A 19277-nucleotide genomic window follows, 5' to 3' on the forward strand; every position below is an offset into this window, starting at 1 on the left:
ATAGCTTATGCACAAGCTAAGTTAATTTTGTCCCTAAACACCATAATCAGGCTCAGCCTGCATGCTGCCTATAACATGATCAAAGTTAGATCCTCCCTCCAAAAATAGCGGCTCTTAAACTCTCCTCAGAGCCCAGACTTGGTCGTCGTTGTCTTCTCTCAATACGCTGAAGACCAGACAGGTCACACTACAAGTAGCCCCTGCCTGCCCCCCGCCCTGCCCCCATCCTCTCCCTGCTATGAGCAGCCTTACAGAACAGCCATGCTGGGGCCTGAGGGCACTTATATGCCTTCCTGGCCCTGAGCAGCCTCACCTGGGACCCCCACCCACACAGCCCCCGGCCCCATTTAAGCCCAGCCCTGGACCCACCTCAGCCTCTATTCACCCTCTGCTGCTCAGTCTCTGTAGGCTGTACCCTAGGGGGGAGGTAATGTATCAGGCTTGTTCCTGGTGTCTATTTAATTCCTTTTTGAGGAGTACTGGCATCTTCTTGCAGCCCCCTAACTGGGGCAGGATCTGGGGGTTGGATGGGGCAGGCGTTGTTTGGGCTGAGGGCTGCAGCCCCAGCCTTGGTCCCAGGGCAAGGCTGGGTGGGCCAGTGATGGACGGTGCTGCTGTGGGCTCTGCTGGGGCTGAGTGGGTCCTTTTTCTTCTAAGGATGTTGTCTCTATGCAATGGGGCTGGGACAAGGTGTGGGCAGAAACTGGGGTCTCGGTGCCCAAATACTGGGGCAGTGCAGGCAGCCTCAGGGCTCTGCTTCTGGGAGCTGGGTCTGTGCTCCTCTGCCTTGCTGCAGTCAGTCCTTGGACCTGCTCACCTTCCTCTGTGCTTCCTAGGGACAGCTCAGCCTGGGGACGTCCCTGCATCCTGACCTGGCTGTGCTTCTGCTCCTCTTTGGATTTCCTCCAAAATCTGCTCCACAGATTGGGATGGGGGCTTCTGGTGTCAGGGAGCAGGGATGAGGGAAAGGGCTCCCCCTTCCACCTGCACAACTTTGAAATGTTAATTAAACCCCCTCCATGATGCCCCTGAGCCTATTAGCATTGCAGGCTCGTGTGTATGATTTGGAAGGCGTTGTGGGAAAAATATTTCTGCATAGATTTCCCATTGTGCAGCCCAGAGCGGTGGTTGAGGGGGGGAGGGCCAGGGCGCTCCCAAAAGGGATTTAAGGGGAGACTGTAACTGGGGCTGCCCAGTGCTTGCCCCCCCCGTCAGCTCGCAGCTGGAGCCGTTTGCCCAAAGGATGGCTGGAGTAAGTAGTTTGTTTTGCAGAAAAGGGGAAAATTATCAGGGCGAGATGCCCTGGGTGGGACTGGCGCTGTGCAGCGGGTGGGTGCTGCTCGGAGGGGGGTGGCGAGAAGGCAGCCCCATCTCGCCCAGCCTCGGGCGGTGGCTTTCCAGCCCCCAGGGGACATGATAGCTGTCCCCAGAGGTTGGGGCTCCCTGCACAGTTCACAGTGCCCCATCCCATGGGTTGGGGTGCTGGGCACTGCCCCAGGGTGGTCCTTGTTGCCCCAGGGTGGTCCTTGTCCCCTCTGGGCTCCACACTGCAGCAGGGACCGCGTGGCCCCGTGATCCTCGCTGCTGCTGGGACATGCCGGTGGGCAGGGTTTCCAGCTGGGTCCCTGGCTCTGTAATTAGCAGATTATGGGATCTGAAGCATGCAGCATGGGCTCTGCCTGGCTGTTGGGCAGCACAGAGGTGCTGGGAGCGCTGTGCAGATGCGGAGGCATGCAGCCCCTCTTCCCCAGTGCAGGGAACTCCCGGGGAAGGATGGGCAGGATGGGGGAAGGCACATGAATCCCACAAGTGTCACACAATTTGGGTTTTCTGCCAGGCTGACATCCCCATCGATGACCTGAGCAAGCCTCAGCGTTACTGTGCAAGCTGAGGGCCCTGGGGACCTGGTCCCTGTCCCAGCTGTGCCTCTGATGCGCAGTTACAGGTGCTGCGGGAGCACCTTCAGCTGAGCAGATGGGTCTTTCCAGGCGCGCTGCGAGGCAGATGGCTGCTCCAGGAGCGGAGCATCTCCCATCCATCCTTATCTTGCCCAGTGCTGGTCCAAAACTCAGCTGTTTGTCAGTCTCTGCAGTTTCTGCATTTCAGTTTCAGTGTCAAAGCTGGGAGGATGCTGGGGATCCTGCATCCCCTGCTGGAGCAGCAGGACTTTCTGGGCTGGCGGGGTGACAAGCAGGTGTCCCCTCTCACCCTAGCATGAATCGGGCAGAGCCCAGTAAACCCCAGTCATGCAATGCCCCTTTTCTCAGCAGGGATGAGAGAAGAAAGCAGCTACTTGAGCCCCATCTTTCTGCAAAACGAGCTGCTTTTCTGGCAGGGGCAGAAAACAGGCAGCGCTCAGGGAGTGTGGAAAGCACTGCGTGGGGGGTGGGACGTGCAAGGAGAACGTTCAGGCTGGGTTTGGGTCACATCTCCAGGGTGGTGCCCGAGGGGCAGAAGCATCCTGAAGCCTGCTGCTCTCCTCTCCTGCAGATGCCAAGCTGGGACTCCCTGCTCTCTGTTTTGAAGACGCTTTCCCGCAGAAAGCGAGTCCCAGCCGGCTCGGAGAGCTCCAGCCTTCGCCGCTGTCTCTCCACTGTGGACCTGGTCGCCTTGGGAGTGGGCAGCACGCTGGGGGCTGGTGTCTACGTCCTGGCAGGGGAAGTGGCTAAGAGCAGCTCTGGCCCGAGCATCGTACTTTCATTCTTGATTGCAGCCATGGTGTCTGCTCTGGCAGGGCTGTGCTATGCCGAATTTGGGGCCCGTGTGCCCCTGGCTGGGTCCGCCTATCTCTACAGCTATGTGACGGTGGGCGAGCTGTGGGCGTTCATCGCTGGGTGGAATCTGCTGCTGTCCTATGTCATTGGTATAAGGCCCTTCTGATCCCTCCTTGCTTTGCTGGGTGTCATTCCCAGACCCTGCAGGGTCACCAGTGCTGCCCCAGCTGCCACCTCTCCCCAGGTACTGCCAGCGTCGCCCGGGCCTGGAGCGCTACCTTTGACCAGCTCCTCGACAAGAAGATGGGGAGGTTTTTGGGTGCTTACGCAGCCATGAGCTCTGTGGGGCTGGCGGAGCACCCAGATGCCTTTGCCGCTGGGCTGGTGGTCCTGCTGGCAGGTAGGATGCCTCCCCCTGTGCCACCCTCCATCAGGTAGGATGAGGTCCTCACCCCACCATGGGCTCTTCAGGATGGTGCTAACCCCCTCTGAGGCTTTGCCATTGCCCTGAGCAAAGAATGGGGAATACAAGAGAAACCTGCAGATGTTCCTGACTCTACCACTGTCCCCTGTTTTCCACCATCCCCAGTAATGTCTACCCTGGGCCTGGTGTCTTCCAGGAGGCTTGGCCAGTTTTTCCTCTTTTCAACCCCAGGGCTTCTTTCCTTTGGAGTGAAGGAGTCCACCACGGTCAACAAAGCTTTCACAGCTCTCAATGTGCTTGTCCTGCTCTTCGTGACAGTGAGCGGCTTCATCAAAGGCGACCTGAGCAACTGGAAGCTCAGGGAGGATGATCTGCCACGGGCAGCTGCCCACGAGGCTGGGTACGAGGGGCTCCTCTCTCTCCCCGTGCTGCGTTCATGGGGATGGAAATGGCTGGGTCAACCTAATGCTTTACCCCAGGAAATCCTGCTTTCCCCCATTTCTCCCTGCCCTGTTGGCATCGAAGAGCCAAAGTCCTAAGCCCCGCTGGCCTGATGCTGGAGGTGTGCGTGCGTGAGTGGGTGGGGTGGGCTGTTCAGCCTGTCCCCATCCTGGGACCCCATTGCGCTGACCCCTCTGCTCTGCCTGACTCTTCTTCCTCCTCCCAGGAACCAGTCTGTGGCCAACAACATGACCAGTGCCTTTGGGGTGGGAGGCTTCATGCCCTATGGTTTCACTGGGACCTTGGCTGGGGCTTCTGCCTGTTTCTATGCCTTTGTTGGGTTTGACTGCATCGCTACCACGGGTAAGTGAGGTGGGGGAGAGATGCCAGTGGGACCCTTCCCTGCAGGTGGGGGGACCATGGCAGGGGTTCTCTCCGCAGCCCTGGGAGCTGGTGTGGGGCTGGGCTGGGAATGGGCGCGTTGCCGGCAGTCACTCTCTCCTGCCCTCTGTGCTCAGAGGAGGAACTGTGAGGGTCCATGTGGCACGACTGGGCTGATCCCAAAGCAGAGACAGTCCTCATCCCCATAACCCTGGAGCCCAGGAGGTCTAGTGGTCCTTGCTAGAAGACCTCTGTGTCCCCTCTCGTGGGGAGATACGGGATATGCCCTCCAGCCTGATCTGGGCCCTTAGCATGCCATGCGCATTGAATGACCATCTGTTTTTACAGCTGAGCTTGTCTCCCCCAGGGGAAGAAGTGAGGGACCCGCAGAGGTCCATCCCCATGGGCATCATCCTCTCCCTCCTCATCTGCTTCCTGGCGTACTTCGGGGTGTCTGCTGCCCTCACCCTGATGATGCCCTACTACCTCCTAGACACCATGAGCCCACTCCCAGCGGCTTTTGAATACGTTGGCTGGAGCAGTGCAAAGCATGCTGTGGCTGTGGGGTCGCTGTGTGCCCTGACGACCAGGTGAGGGGAGCGAGTGCTCTGATGGCAGCTCTGGAGCTAGAACCCATCCAGGAGCGATCCCCAACCCCTTCCTCCTGACTGCCCTGCTTGGCCAAAATCCCTCAGCCTTCCCTCACAAACCCTCTTGCTCCCAGCCTGACCCCTCCTGATCACAGAGAGCAACCAAACACCTTGATGTGCTGGTTTCAGCCCAAATTGGAGGAAGTGGTCGGGTGTTTGGTGACACCGTGACTGCAGGAGCAGGCTGGTGTGCACAGGGCTCCTGGTGACCTGCGGACATTGCTTCCCCAATACTGTCCCTTGTCTGATGGTGAAGGAGGTGCTGGCCGTGTCAGCATGGTTTTGAGAAGGTCATGGACCGTACAGATGAACAGGAACTCCCTTGGCACCCAAGGAGGAGCAAAAGGCAGGATGGGCACCTCCTGGATGCCTGCCCTCTTCTCCCCCATTTCTTCCCCTCTCTGCAGCCTCCTGGGCTCCATGTTCCCCATGCCACGGATCCTGTACGCTATGGCTCGAGATGGGCTCCTCTTCAAACCTCTGGCTAAAGTTAGTCGCCGTCAGTGCCCGGTGGTGGCAACGCTGGTGTCTGGAATAGTGGCAGGTGGGTGAGCGATTGAGTTACCCCTTAACCTTGAGCAGGGTTTGGTGGATGTCCTCTTTCAGCAGGACAACACAGACCTCCTAGCTTTCCAGTAGCTGTTTGAGCAGTATCTCCTTGCCCAGAGGGAGATCTCCTCACTATTGGGAGAGAGATCATTTGGCCTTGATGCTGTCCCGGACACCAGTTCAAGCCTCTCCGAGCTGCCAGGGAGGAGGTGGCAGGATGCTTTGCACCAGTGACCGAAGCACCACCAGGTCATCGAGTGCTTGAGTCCTGCTGCAGTGGGTGTCAGGGGGACCCAGGGGGGCAGAGGGAGAGCACGGCTGCGATGGGCACAGCAGCAGTCTTGCCAGCTCTGCTGGGAGGCTGAAAGGGCTTCTCGTCCCCGGCAGCTCTCCTGGCTCTCCTTTTCGACCTGAAAGCCCTGGTTGACATGATGTCCATCGGCACGCTGCTGGGCTACTCGCTGGTGGCTGGCTGTGTGCTGCTGCTGAGGTGAGGCTGCTGGGGACAGGGGATGGGGCTCGGCCAACTTCTGGTGTTGGTCATGGCCGGGGCGAGGCACTGGCCTTGGTGCACTGCAGGTGCACTTTCCATGTGTCTTAATATCCACTATCTGCTCCTCAGGTATCAACCTGAACCCAGCACTCAGGACGCTCCTGTGGGAAAGGTCCCAGCAGTGCAGCTCTGGTGGGACCATCTTGTCCAGCCACCCCTGCGTCCCACCCCACGTTCCTCCACCACGGTGGCCTGGGCTCTGACAGCTGTAGGTATGCCTGGGAGCGATGGGTGGGCTTTATGAGGAGCTGGCGTGGGGGACACGGGGGACATTGCAGCATGGGCTGGCAGGTTCCTGCTTGCTGGAAACCAGCTGTCAGTGGGATGCAGGCAGGGCCTGCCTGGCTCCCTCCTGCCCTCTCCTGACTGCCACACAGCTGACTGCCCCACTGGGACCTTGGGAAACCTCCTGCTCCCTCTGCTTCCCAGGCTGGCTCGGGAGAAAAGCTAAACCCACCATGATCACAGAATGGTTTGGGTTGGAAGGGACCTTAAAGATCATCTATTTCCAACCCCCCTGCCATGACACCTCCCACCAGCCCAGGCTGCTCAAAGCCTCATCCAGCCTGGCCTTGGAACACCTCCAGGGATGGGGCAGGCACAGCTTCTCTGGGCAGCCTGGGCCAGGGGCTCACCACCCTCACAGTAAAGAATTTCCTCCTGCTATCCAATCTAAATCTACCCTGCTCCCTGCTCCGTCTCCTATCATTACACTCCCAACCCTCATGAGCCACCCAACCCTGTCTCCTGGCTTTCTTCTGTCCCTCCTGCCATGGCAGGGTGGATGGATGGATGCTGCGCCCCAGGAGAGGGATGGGTTCATCCCAGGGAAGCGTTGCCCTGACGTGCTGCTGTGGTCCCTCTGCAGCCGCCCTGGTCTGTGCCCTGAGCTGGGGGAGCACCACCGGGCTGCCCTGCCTCCGGGCTGGGGGCGCCTGGTGCATCGCTGCGCTGGCTCTGCCTCTCCTGGGGATCCTGGTGGCAGCTCTGCTCATCTGGAGGCAGCCGCAGAGCCGGGAGAGAGCATCCTTCATGGTGAGCACACGGCCTGGCTCTCGGGGACTGTCCCCAGGGAGAAGGACCTCGGGGATGGAGAGGAGGCAAGTGCTGCAGCCCCATGAGGAAAGGGGCTGCTATGTTGCATTGGGGGGTGTTCCCTCTGCTTCAGCTCAGGCAAACCTTTGCTGCACCCCGTTGAACATAGCGCTGTTGGAGGCATTGGGTGGCTTATGGGGTTTTCTGTAGGGACTGTGAGGGCTGCCTGGTTCTTCCCCCACATCTCACAGGCCAAAGGGGCACCTCCTGCAGCCCCAACTGAGCCCAGTGCCCGCTGCATGAAACAGAGCCGCTCTTCAGTAAAAAGAAACCCAGTTCTGACACCTTGGACTGGTTTTGCTAGTGGTTTACTGCCTCCCCCTTAAATCCTGCAGGACCTCCTGCCCTGGTGCAGAACCTGTCAACCAAACCACCCTCCACAAGCATCCCTCTCCAGCACAGGCTGTGGTTCCAGCTCAGGTCTCTGAGCCTCACAGCCCGATGGCTGGGCAGCAAAGAGTCCAAGCAGGCTGTAAAACCCCTGCCCGTGAGGCAGCCAGTGCCTCTGGGCAAAGGCATGATCCCATTACCTTGTGCTTGGTCCCTGCAGGTTCCCTGCCTGCCCTTCTTGCCGCTCCTCAGCATCACCATCAACAGCATCCTGATGGCCCGGCTCAGCGCAGCTGCCTGGCTGCGGTACTTGCTCTGGATGGCCACCGGTAAGCCCGGCCACCCTTGAGGTCCCAGAGCTGGCATCAACCTCTTTGGGTGAAGCATAGGTGGTTCGAGAGCCTGCAGCATGAATGCTGGCTGCAGAGCGGTGGCGGGCGGATGGAGGAGATGCTGAACTTTAATGCCAAAGGGTGGCAGGAGCACGCCATCCTCTGATGCGTGGCCCCAAAGGAGTGGGAACTTTGTGGCTGGGAGGGAAGAGAGAGGACACCCCTCATCCCCAATCTCTTCTGCCCATTCCCAGGTTTCCTCATTTACTTTGGCTACGGGATCCGGCACAGTGCTGAGAGCCGCCGGCCTGAAGAAGCAGCGCCCTGGGAGCCACCGGGCAGCACGGGCAGGGAGGTGGCCCTGGAGCCCTGCGGGACGGCGCAGTGCCCACCTGCTGCAGGGCAATAAAGGAGACAGGCTGGTCCCCGAGCGCCTGGCTCCCTCCTCCCTGTGCCCGAGGGCAAAGGGGCCCCATGGGCTGAAGGTCCCATCCCACGGAGGGTCACAGCCCTGACACAAGCCCCAGGAGTGGTTTTCTCCTGGGTCTGGTGAATCTCCCTGAGCAACCTCACTCCTAATGGCAAACCCCTGCTGGAGGAGCTTTGTTTGGAGAGGATAAAGCAGACAAGTGGTTTTGCTGTTGTTAGTGGGTTGTGGTGCTGGTTTGGTTTTTTTTTTTTGCCTTCAAAACCTCTCCCTGCAGCTCCCCAACTTCCCCCTGTCCCTTTGCCCGCCCTGTCCCTCAGCTGCTCCTGGCGGAGCAGAGTGGGGGCTTCTCACGCTGCCTCGGCACCCTGAGGTGGGCAGGGCTCATCTGCCTTGTCCCCCTGTGACCCCCAAGGCACTGCCTGTGCCAGGCTTTTTCCTCCTTACTGTGGGCAAGTTGTTTTTTTTTTTCTGGACTCGTTTATTCCTCCTCCTCGGTTCCCAGCCCTCCTCCTCTGTCCAAGGGCTGGGCGCATTCCTCCAGGTCCCACGCAGGATCTGCCTTTGTGGGGAGGGGGTGTGTGGGATGCAGTGCCAGGTGCCCAGAACGGGATGCCCGACCCTGCCAGCCTCATCTCCCTTTGCCCAGCCATCCTGTTCCCTTCAACTATGGCTAGACAGGAGTTACTGGGGTAGAAACCTGCCCTGTGATCCCTGCTTTGCTGCTACAGCACTTGGCATGTCGTTGTCCCCCCGCTCCCCACATCCCTGAGGTTGCTGTGCAAAGCCGGAGGCTGCCCCATCACCCCTTCCCAGAGCCGTGGGGATGCATGGAGCAGTGGGTGCTCTGGGAGGACACTGGTCTGACCCATTGGGCACCCCATGGAGGTGCTTGGGTGGGAGCTGGACCCTGCCTCTCTGTTGCCTTCCTGGCCACCTTGTTCAGCTGATGTTTTCCCGACAAGGATCAGCACAAAGGACGGAAGCGGCTGCTGCGGTGGCCCTGCCTGTGCTGGGAGCCCATTGAAATGAGTGAAACGAGGGAAGGAGCAGGAAAAGGGGGACGGGCAGCGGAGCTCCCTTGTTGTGGCTTTGTGGTGCCTGCTCCCACCCCTCCGCGTCCTCCCTCTGCCCTAGGTGTGGAGCGTGTGGCCCTGCTGTGAGATGTCCCTCAAACCACTGACAAGGAATTCTTGAGGCTGCTGCTCCTTACAGGCTTGTAATTGTTACAGCCAGTTGGCCTGGTGCGCGCACACACACACACATACACACCCCGGCTAACAGCCCTGGGGAGGGGACAGGCCAGTGCCAGCCCCCGGGGCAGTGACTGTCCCACCACACTCGTGCACCCAGTGGAAAGTGCTTGTGTGCATCCAGCCCTGACCCGCAGCCGTGTTGGCAGCATCTTCCCCCAGGGGGATGTGCTGGCTGGGAGCAGGGAGGGATGTGACCTGCTGGCAGCCCGCTCCCCCTTGGGGGGGATGCTCTGCTCCCTGAACGTGCACCTCCGGGCATGCAGCCTCTGCCCGGCTTTGGGGGAGAGGATGGAGCTGCTGGTGCCGCTGATGGGCAGCGGGGACGAGGAGGGCTTGGTGTCCATGTGGCAGTGAGCAGGGGCACGCCTGGGCTGCAGGAGCAATCCCTGGGAGCCGTTTGCTGAAGAAGGAGGAGACGATGGGGAGAGGAGGGCATTGGGTGGGAGCCCTGCCTGGCGCCCCTTCCCCAGAGAGCAAAGGCAGGTCCTGGGCAGGGGAAGCCCTGCTTTCCCTTGAAATGGCAGGAGTCAGTGGCATCCGCTCAGAGCAGCCTAAGGAGGAGGGCGAGCCCCAAAATGGGACAGGCTGACGTGATCATTGGCAGGGACAGCGCCAGAGGTGGTGGATTTACCCGTCTGCGCCCGTCCCTCCTGCCCTGTGAAAGCCTCCGTGGCTTAGCCCTGTCCTTGGCCATGCACTTCCTAGGGATGCTCCCCAGGGAGCAAGGTACCTTAACACCACCGTGTCCCCAGCGCCCTCCTCATCCCCCCGGTGCTTGTCCTTGTGACCACCTTGTGTTCCTGGCCTCCATGCCCCTGGGCAGCACTGATGCTGCTTATGCTCAGAGCCAAGCGCTGGGTGGGATCCAGCCCAATGCATGTCTGTGTGTCCTGGCCAACCCCTTTTACCCCCAGAACACCCCCGAAGGCCTCTCAGGAGAGGAAGGGGTGCAGGGATGGCATGGGCGGGGGGGTGGCTAGGGTTCCCCTGCAGCCCCACATGGGCCGGGGAAAGGCAGGCGCAAGTGTCCTGTGAAATGCTCCATCGCCCCGGTTGGACGGGGCCACCCTGAGGGCTCGGCCACCCCGGGGCCCTGTCCCAGCAGCGGGGGCACTCGTGAGAGCAGCCCTGGGCTCATGCACCCGGAGGAAAGCCCCGACAGCCCCCCCGGCAGCGCGCAGTGCCGGTCGGCGACGTGCTACGTGGCGATGAGGGACACCTCGCCGGCAGCGATGGGGAAGGGGGACCCGTCCCCCCCATTAAGCACCCGGTAGAGCAGCTCCTCCTTCTCGCGGCGAGCCTGGTCCCGCAGCTGCGACTCCTTCTCCAGCGCCCCGCGGGCGGCCAGGAGCTCCTCTGAGAGCTGCCTGCGGGAAAACGGCACACGCTGCTGGAGCCACCGGGCAAAGCGCCCGCCAGCCCCCTCCGCTCCCCAGAAAGCACCCGGTGCTGTGATGTATCTCCCCCACCGCTGCCACCTCTCGCCCCATCGGAGATGCCACCCGTGAGACCAGCCACCCAGACCACCCACTTACCTCGCCATGACCAAGTGGTTCTGGGTGCGAACTTGCAGGTCCTCGTTCTCCTGCTGGAGAGTCTTCACCTTCTCTTCCAGCAGTAGGTTCTTCTCCACCTGGAAGCCGGGGGGGCGAGGGTGAGGAGGGAGCCAGAAAGTGCCCCTGAACCCCCCCCACCCCATCTTGGGGGGAGTGCTGGCTTGGTGGGAGCATGGTGGCATTGCACTCATGTCCCCTCCCCACTCCGAGAGGAACCAGGCTCCATCCACCTCCGCTTCAGCTGCAATTCTGGACAGGATTCAGGTGGGAAGAAGAGACGGGAAGAAGAAAGCCCACCTGCAACCCCTCCCTTTCAACCCACCACGGTCTCCAGGTTCAGCAGCTTCTTGTCCAGGCCGTGGATGTGCTCGTTCTTCATCTCGATGACAAAGTGCAGGCTCTCCAGCTCCTGCTCCCAGAAGGGGCTGGGGCTCCCATGCTCCTGCGGGACACAGGGGGTATGGCAGCTGCAGTGGGGTGGGCACTTGGGGCATCTGCCATGGTTCACCCCCCCACACATGAGCCCAGCGGGCCAGTGCTGCCGGCTGGGGCCCTTCATGGGCCAGGATGGGATTGTACCCATAAGGCACCACGTTTCACCCATCACTTGTGTTCAAGAGACCCCAGCAGCATGTGCACCTCACAGGGATGGGGCTTTCCTCCCCCCTTCAGCTGTCCTGTGCCCTCCCCCGGCTCCAGCCACCCTCCCAGGGTCCATCAGAGAAGCACCCCTGGCTTTGGGCCAGCACCCCGGGTTCCCCTCCCTGACACCCCTCTGCAGAGGCCACGGGTCCCTGTACCTGGATGTGCTTCTTGTAGTCTGTGCTCAAGAGCGACTCCTCCACCCGCTTCATCCTCTCCTGGAAGGACTTCAGCTGGGAATTCAGTGCCTGAATTGTCTCCTAGGGCAGCCGAGGAAGAAGCAGGATGGGAGGTGTCCGGGATTTCTTCCCGAGCAGGGGCACTGCTGGGCTATGGCACCCCGATAACCCCAGGTCTGGAGGAGCCTGCATGGTCCCCGGGCACACCAGAGACCAAGGTGGCCACTGAGGAGCTCAGGGCACCATGGCGGAGCCAGCAGATGGTCCTCTAGCCCTCCACCAGCATCCTTTCCCAGGGATTTCTCCACGGGTACCTGTAAGGCCGCCTGGGACCTGTGGTGGGACTCTGCCAGCAGCAGCTTCTCCTGCTCATGCGCTCTCTGGAGCTCTGCATGGGGGACAAGAGCTGAGCGTCACCAGCGCGGGGACACCAGGGCACAGAGCCCCACATGAGCCCCACGGTGCCATGGAGCAGGGGGGCAGCATCCCTATGACCCCGCATGAAGCTGGAGGGACACTGGCAGTGGGGGGGTAGCGGGCAGGGGGGCTTCGGGGAGCCCTGCTGTCCCGGCACGCACCTTGCAGGGTCTCCATGTGCTCTCTCCTCAGGGCATCAAACTGCTCCTCCAGCTCCAGGTCTTTTCCCTTTTCCACCTGGGAAGCAAGGAGGTGACAAACCCTACCTGTCCCAGCATAAAGAGACGCTTTGGCCCTCCCAGACCCTCCGTGACTCATTGCCAGACCCATACCGTTCCGGGCTTCCTAACCCCTTCCCAACACCTTCCTCCTCCCAAAAACGGGAGAGCCCAGCCCAGCGTGTGCCAGGTCCATGATGGCTGCCTGGAAAGTCCTGCCTGGCTACTGTCCTGCAGCAGCACCGGCCTTTTTGACCGACCTGGATGTTAACGTCCTGGGCGATTCTGGCAGTCCCTGCCCGGCCGGCATCCCGCAGCCGCTCCTCCTCCTCCTCCTCCTCCTCCTCCTGGCCTTGGAGGACTCTCGCGCTCTCCGTCCGCTCCTCTCGCAGAGCTGCCTTCTCCTTCCCATCCTCGGGCAACAGGGTGGCATTGGCTGCAACGCAAATGTGTCTGAAATGGGGCCGGCCGTGTCCTGCTAACTGGGCTGCTCGGATGTCCTGGGCAGCGACCTGCCAGCGCGGTGGCCTAGGTTCAGCCCCTGTCCTCTTCCTGCTGGACAAATATCTCCCCCCCCATCTCACTGGTGCAAATTAGCACTAATTGGGATGGCGCTGGCAGGCTCAGGGAGGACACTTTAGCTTGGAGAAGAGGAGGCTGAGGGCAGACCCCATCCCCCTCTACAACTACCTGAAAGGAGGGTGTAGAGAGGTGGGGGTTGGACTTTTCTCCCTGGTGAATAATGACAGGACCAGAGGAAATGGTGTGAAGTTGCGGCAGGGGAGGTTTAGAGTAGATATTAGGAGGAATTACTTTACTGCAAGAGTGGTCAGGCACTGGACCAGCCTGCCCAGGGAGGGGGTTGAGTCACCAGCCCTAGAGGTGTTTAAGAAACGTCCAGATGTGGCACTTCAGGGCATACTCTAGTGGCAGAGATTGTAGGGTGTTGGGTGGTTTTTTGGTTTGTTTTTTTTTTTTTTTTTTTTGTGTGTGTGTGTATGGTTGGACTCGATGATCTCAAAGGTCCTTTCCAACCATGAAGATTCTGTGATTCTATGACACGGCCCATTAGGCCTCCTGCCCTGGGGACGACCTGTCTGACTGAGAGGATGGGATGCCATCGAGGACATCGTCTCTGGGATGCCATCGTCTCTGGGATGCCTGCACCAGCGCCATGTGGAGGCTGGAGCCATCGTCCCCATCCTTGGCTGCCCTGGGCTCTGTCCTACTCCTTTCTTAATATCACACTGAGAAAGCACGGGGGGGGGGGGGGCGGGGGAGACACACATTTTCTTCTCACCGTTCTCTGTCTTCAAGGCCGTGAGCTCCTGGGAAGCCGGTCCCCGCTGCTGCTGGGCTTTTAGCTGTCTCTGGCAGAGAGAGAGGGGGCTGGAGCCGGGGGGAGGACAAGGGGGGCAGGTGGCTGCAGGCAGAGGACACCCTGCAGCCAGGCACCCTGTGCTGAGCCCACTTCAGCCCTGCGAAAACACGGGTGCTCGAGGAGCCGTGGTCCCTCCCCGACCCCCCGCCAGCCCCGAGCACCCATGGGTGCGCACGTGTCCCCTGGCAGGCAGCCCCGAGCTCATGCCGTTTCCCTGTGTCCCGGCTGCTTTGCCATGTGGCATTGCCAGCCACCGGCTGGAAATACCCAAGGGATGCTCACAACCCCCCTGCCCCCGACACGGTGCTGGTGGGTGCAAAATAGGCTCTGTCAGCAAAACATTTGGTGGGGGAGAGCAGGCAGGACTTGTCAGGGCTCCTGCTATGGCTCTTCCTTGCCACCCACCTCCTGCCCTGTCCCCTCTGCCCCGGGAATGCTCAGGGCCAGCCCGGTCCCTGCCACCCCAAACGCATCCCTCTGCCGGTGCTTTACACAGCTGGGCCGGAGCAGGAGTGAGAAATGAAAAATAACTCTAAATCGGAGGCGATGCCGACCCCGTGCAGGGCTGGCAGCAGGCGAGGGCTGGCGGCGGCGCAAGCAATGACCTCAGGAGCGCAGGAATGCGCTGCTCGGCCCCGCGCACTCCCGCACGCTCCCACCGCTGCCGCGGGGCTGATACAACCCAGAGCCGGGAGCTGCCTTCAGCAACACAGCTCGGCGGGACGCCTTCCAGCCCCGCGTGCGTTTAATTTAGTCACTTGGGGAGGGAGGAATAAAAAAAAAAAAATAAAAAAAGAAGAAGAGATGGATATATTTTTATCTGTTGCTGAAAGATAGAAGCAAAGCTTGCCAGCTCAAGCAGCTCTGCCTCCCCGGTGCGGGGCAAATCTTGCCCCCGATGCCCATCGCCACGTTGTGCTTCTGGGCAGGGGGAAGGATGAGCCGTGGGAGGGGGAATCCACCTGCAGACATGTCACCGCTCTCCAGCCCCTGGCAAAGCCTCCCCTAAAAATACCAGTCCCTCACGAAACCAGCCCGTCGGGGTGCTGGGGACCCCGCTGTGCCGGCTGCACCCCGGCTTGGCCCCGCTGTCACAGCAGCGTGGCCAAATACAGACCGGATTAGGGAGCCTGGCTTGGGAAAAAAGCGTGGCAAAGCAAACAGGCGTCCGTCCCTGCCTCCGCCTCCCCGGCAGCCCCCCTTCTGAAGCTGGAGGGGAGCGCAGTTGCCAGAGAGAGAGAGACAGCAGGAAAACTCCGAGCCTCGGGGAAGCCACGGCTTTATCTTCCCTTCTATGGCGTGAGCGGCCGCGGCGTTGAACGCGGCCCAGGCGGCGGGGCCGGGAGGCACCAGGCGGTGGGGATTCGTGGGGTTTGGTTCTCCATGCCCACACGGCTCGCCCTGCGAACGCAGGGTGGCCCGGGATGCCGCCGAGCCCCGGTGGCCCTGCCTGCAAAGGGTCCCCAGCGCCCATCTCATGCCAATGTGCTGTTTAATGTATCCCGTGTCTCTCCCTGGCTTTTGCAGTGTGGTGGGGGGTTAGCGGATGAGACAGTCGGGGCTCTGGGAGCCCAAGGGCATCGCGGGAACATCAAAAGCCCCCCTCCAGCTTTTACCGCGACAAAGCCAAGGCTGTGCAAGGGGGACACCATCCTGGCACGACGGGGTCACGCAGCCCCCAAGGGTTTGGGATGATCCGCGCCTTGCTGGGAGCGGGATGCTGGCACCTCCTCCAGGAGGGACCCCCCCCCAAACCTCACCTGCCCAAAGCAAACCACCTCCGCTGCGTGCGTCCCGCTCGCTGGCGAAGGCGATGCTCAAGGACAGAGAGCCCGGGGCTGGTCACCCCTGGTCAGCCCCACAGCATGGCCAATGTCCCCAGGGCAGATCCAGGGCACTGTCACTTCTCCCCTGTGCCCCAGACACAGCGGGATGGGGTCTTGGAGTCCCTCGGCAGCTCGGGGAGGATGATTTGAGACAACTGCACTGAGCTTAGAGATGGCTAAAGGGAGCGAGAAGTATGCCAGCATCGGCAGACAAATCTAAATACCTGCCCTGAGGCTACGAGCGATGAACCTTCCTACCTCTAGGAGCAATTAAAATAGCTGTCTGGAGCTAAGTCGTACTCCTAAACACTCAATTTTCCTTTGGGATGAGAGCTCCACTGCCAAAACCAGGGTGAAAAGCAAAATGTGGCTGAAAACTAACTGAAATATAGAGGCACTTTCCGCTGTCGCTTCCAGAGCAGCACGTGGCACCCACATCTCTGGAATCACCCGGCACATTTTGGAGAGCTGGAAGACAGTCCCGGTATCAGCTGTGTGTGCAGGGAGCAGGTTGGGAGCTGCTCCAGCTGGAACAGCTTTGGCCCAGGGAATAAGCATCCCGAAACATCCCGCAGGTGCAGGCCGTCGGCAGCGCTGCTTATCCTGAAAGGGCTCAGCACGGAAACCTCTGGCTTCGGCTTCGAGGAGGCTGATGCCAAAAAATACCTTCTTGCTATTAAAAAAAAAAGCCCTCACGTTCTTAGAACTAAATGTTTCTAACGGTCTGGAGAAAAACTGTTTACAGACGGATTAATCGGGATTTCCAGCAGAACCTGAGGCATCGCGGAAGGCGCCAGCAGCGGGGAGCACCCCTGCAGGGGCAGCCCCTGCTCCAGCTTTAGCGTGAGGTGGGGTTTTGAACTGTATTTTTCTTCCTCTTTTCCTGTTTTACAAGTACGTTGAGCAATCAAACCACCACACCGTCAGCGAACGAAATCACAAAGAGGCAGGAAACAAGCGCTTAAATCCTGACTGCGCTCCTGGGGACGAGGTTTTGCTTTGTGGCTGTGGAAAAGGGGGCCAGGATTTGGCCCGGGACCCTAAAACCTCCCCAGGACCCACAGCAGATGCTCGGTGCTGCCAGAGCAACGCTGGCATAGGTCCGTGGGACCTGTCTTCGACCCTGCTGCTGTTTTTCCTCCGGCGACGGTTGTGTTACAAGATGGCTATCACCTCTCGTACAGTCAGACCCGTGCCGCAGAGCGTACGCAAACCCTTCACGCCGTTGACAGCCCCGACTTTTGCGTCCTGACCTTTCCCTGGCTCCGGCTGCTACATATAGTTCCTATAGCTCCAAAATAAACTCACCCCAGCCCTGGAAGGCGGCCAAGCCTCAGCCCTGATCTTTCAGGGAGGCATCTTGGCCTCTCTCACGCTGGGAGCCCGACCGAAGGGCGAGCGGTGACCACGAGTGGGTGGATGGGGATGGAGGAGAAGGGACCCCTGGGGACGGTGCCCGAGCTCGGGGACGGGCTCTGGCCATGGCACCTGTGCCCGTGCCTCCTTATCGCCCCGCAGCCCAGGGCTGCGAAGGATGAAGCTGCCAAGCCGCCTCCCCCGGGGCATGCAGCGGCGCCTGGTATGCCGTCCGCCCACCATCCATCCCGGCAAGGGCTCCCCAAGGTCACCTCCAAGCCGGGACCGGCCCCAAAAGCCTCTGCAGCCCCCAGCCCCATGACAGCCCCCAGCCCCATGATGTGCATCCCGGGGCTGCCGGGGGTCCCCCATCCCCAAGGGATCAGCCCTGTAAATCCACCCATCGGCAGCAGGAGGGTGAAGGTCTCCCACCCCGCCTTTTGGTACCCGGGACACGAGAACAGGGGCAGGAGCGGCTCGATGCCCGCCCTTACCCCTTTTTGCCATAAAGGGGATTTTCAGTGCTGCTTTCGGAATTAATTTGGAACTTAGTCACAGCAGCAGGGCCGTTTTATGGGGCAGAAACCGCAGCGAGCAACGCTGCGAGGCTGAGCAGAAGGCCCCGAGAGCGGGCAAGTGCAGGAAGGGAGGCGTCTGCGGGCAAATGACTGACTTAAATTTCCGTATTTTGATAAATGTGCGGCTCTCAACACCTGGGGCCTCTGGGCTGCTGTTTCTCCCTGTCCCATGCCCCTTCTTAGGAGCTCTCAGAGTCACCAAGCAGCCCAGAAGTGTCTGATCTTATGACACAGAGAAGAGCGGGGTTTGGGTTTTTTTCCATGATACGGAGAAGCAGCCAAGCCTGCGAGTGCTGTAAATAAAGGCACTTGCTGGCTCCGGGGCTGTGCAAGCTCCCCGCCTGCTCCCCCCACACATCCCAGCAGCGGGTTGTGCTTTGGCCGCATGGTCCCTGGCGGCCGAGCTCTCACAGCTGCCTTGAGCCGGGGGACACGCCAGTACCGCAGGGGGCCATTCCGACTCTCTTCCTGCCCCTGCCACCCTCCGGCGACCACAACCCGCCGACACCAGTACAGCACAGCACGTCCGACTTCACCAACAACTCCTCAAGCCGACGGCGGGGCACTAAGGCAGCGTGAGCACGTCAAAAAATAATAGTAATTAGCAGCAGATAATTTCTCGCAGAAGAGCGCAGAGCGACGCACCGAGATCTGCTGGGGACTCAGGGTGTTCCCCTGCAAAAGTGTCGCGTTCAGCACAAAGGGGGGACCTGGCACAAGGTGGGGGACACAACTTTTGGGACAAGGGAGGATGCTGTGGGAGGATGGCAGAGGTCTGGGGGGAGCCATCGCTGTCCTATATGGGACCAGCATTTTCAACAGGCATTGTCACCCCAGGCGCTGCACCCCCTTTAGTACGGGCTTCCCCGTGATGTGGGGGGACAGCCCGGAGGGGTGCAGGAGGGTGGAGCAAGGGCAGGTGGCTGCCAGCTCCCGCCGTGCCCGGTGCCGGCTCCCCCGCCACACTGCTGACGGGGTGACAGCAAGGGGACAGCCACCGCCGCTCCCGGGGGGGCAAAGTGGTGGGGAACCCACGCCGGGTGCCCCCAGCACACCTCCTCCCCAGCACTGCAAGTGGGGCTCCACGCAGACCCCAGCCCCACGCGAACCCCAACTCCGTGCAAACCCCAACAAGACGCACGCTGGGTCCCACGCGTACCCCGGTCCCACACACACCCCGACCCCATGCGTACCCCGACCCCACGCGTACCCCGGTCCCACGCGTACCCCGACCCCACGCGTACCCCGGTCCCACCCGTACCCCCACCCCACGCCAACCCCCACCCCACGCCAAGCCCAGCCCAAGCCCAGCCCAGCGACCCCCCGCAGCCTGTACCTTGCCGCCGGCGGGGCAGCAGCGCAGGGCGCTGCCGGTGCAGCCCATGGAGCCCCGGAGCCCGTTCAGCCCCGGGGCATCCCCCGGCGAGCGGCTTCGGCTGCCCGGCGGGACCGGGCGGGACGGGACGGGACGGGACGGGACGGGACGAGCCGCCCCAGCTGGGGCTGGCAGGCAGGAAAAAAAAAAAAAAAATTAAAAAAATAATTAAAAAAAAAAAAAGTCCCAGCAGCTGCTCGCAGGCAGCGCCGGGAGAGGGTGCTCTGCACCCCCGAGCCGCGGGCAGGGCCCCCGGCCGCAGCCTGCCCGCCCCCGGGGCTGGCCCTGGGCGCCCGGCGGGGGTGCTCCGGCCCCGGGGCCCCTCCAACCCTGGGGTGTCCCCGCCCTGGGCTCGGGATGCTTCGTCCCAAGCAGGGGAGTGGGACCCCCCCTCACCCCGGGAATGCTCTGTCCCTGGGGTTCCCTGCAGCGGGGATGCTCCTGGGTGGGGGAAAAGGGGAGCAGGACCCCTGCGCCGGGGCTGGGGTTGCCCTGGTTGAACCTATCCCAGCCCCCTGGGAGAAGGGATGTGAGGGGCAAAAGCAGGATTCATCCTGGCCGTTGCCTTCACCCCACGAAGTTTCAGCTCGTGCTGGG

At 61.2% G+C, this 19277-nt stretch overlaps 2 protein-coding genes across 2 annotated transcripts; one reads left to right on the forward strand and one right to left on the reverse strand.

The window, feature by feature from the left end:
* Window positions 1-1207: 1207 nt before the first annotated feature.
* LOC134521846 (cationic amino acid transporter 2-like) lies at window positions 1208-8071 on the forward strand. Its single transcript, XM_063348867.1, has 12 exons — window positions 1208-1252; window positions 2491-2863; window positions 2959-3114; window positions 3370-3538; window positions 3806-3942; window positions 4328-4550; window positions 5018-5154; window positions 5547-5649; window positions 5782-5924; window positions 6581-6747; window positions 7358-7466; window positions 7724-8071. Exons 1-12 carry the CDS (start codon window positions 1244-1246, stop codon window positions 7876-7878), a joined length of 1881 nt encoding a protein of 626 aa, XP_063204937.1. The 5' UTR covers window positions 1208-1243; the 3' UTR covers window positions 7879-8071.
* A 178-nt stretch (window positions 8072-8249) lies between these two features.
* Window positions 8250-18780, reverse strand: CCDC69 (coiled-coil domain containing 69). Its single transcript, XM_063348868.1, has 9 exons — window positions 18642-18780; window positions 13465-13534; window positions 12425-12600; window positions 12108-12183; window positions 11844-11917; window positions 11509-11610; window positions 11031-11150; window positions 10688-10785; window positions 8250-10519 (listed from the first exon to the last, which is right to left on the reverse strand). The coding sequence occupies exons 1-9, from the start codon at window positions 18687-18689 to the stop codon at window positions 10351-10353; spliced, it is 933 nt and encodes a 310-aa protein (XP_063204938.1). The 5' UTR covers window positions 18690-18780; the 3' UTR covers window positions 8250-10350.
* Window positions 18781-19277: the final 497 nt, after the last annotated feature.

The sequence above is a fragment of the Chroicocephalus ridibundus genome, chromosome 11 (genome assembly GCF_963924245.1).
Source record: "Chroicocephalus ridibundus chromosome 11, bChrRid1.1, whole genome shotgun sequence".
Taxonomy (NCBI): Eukaryota; Metazoa; Chordata; class Aves; order Charadriiformes; family Laridae; genus Chroicocephalus; species Chroicocephalus ridibundus.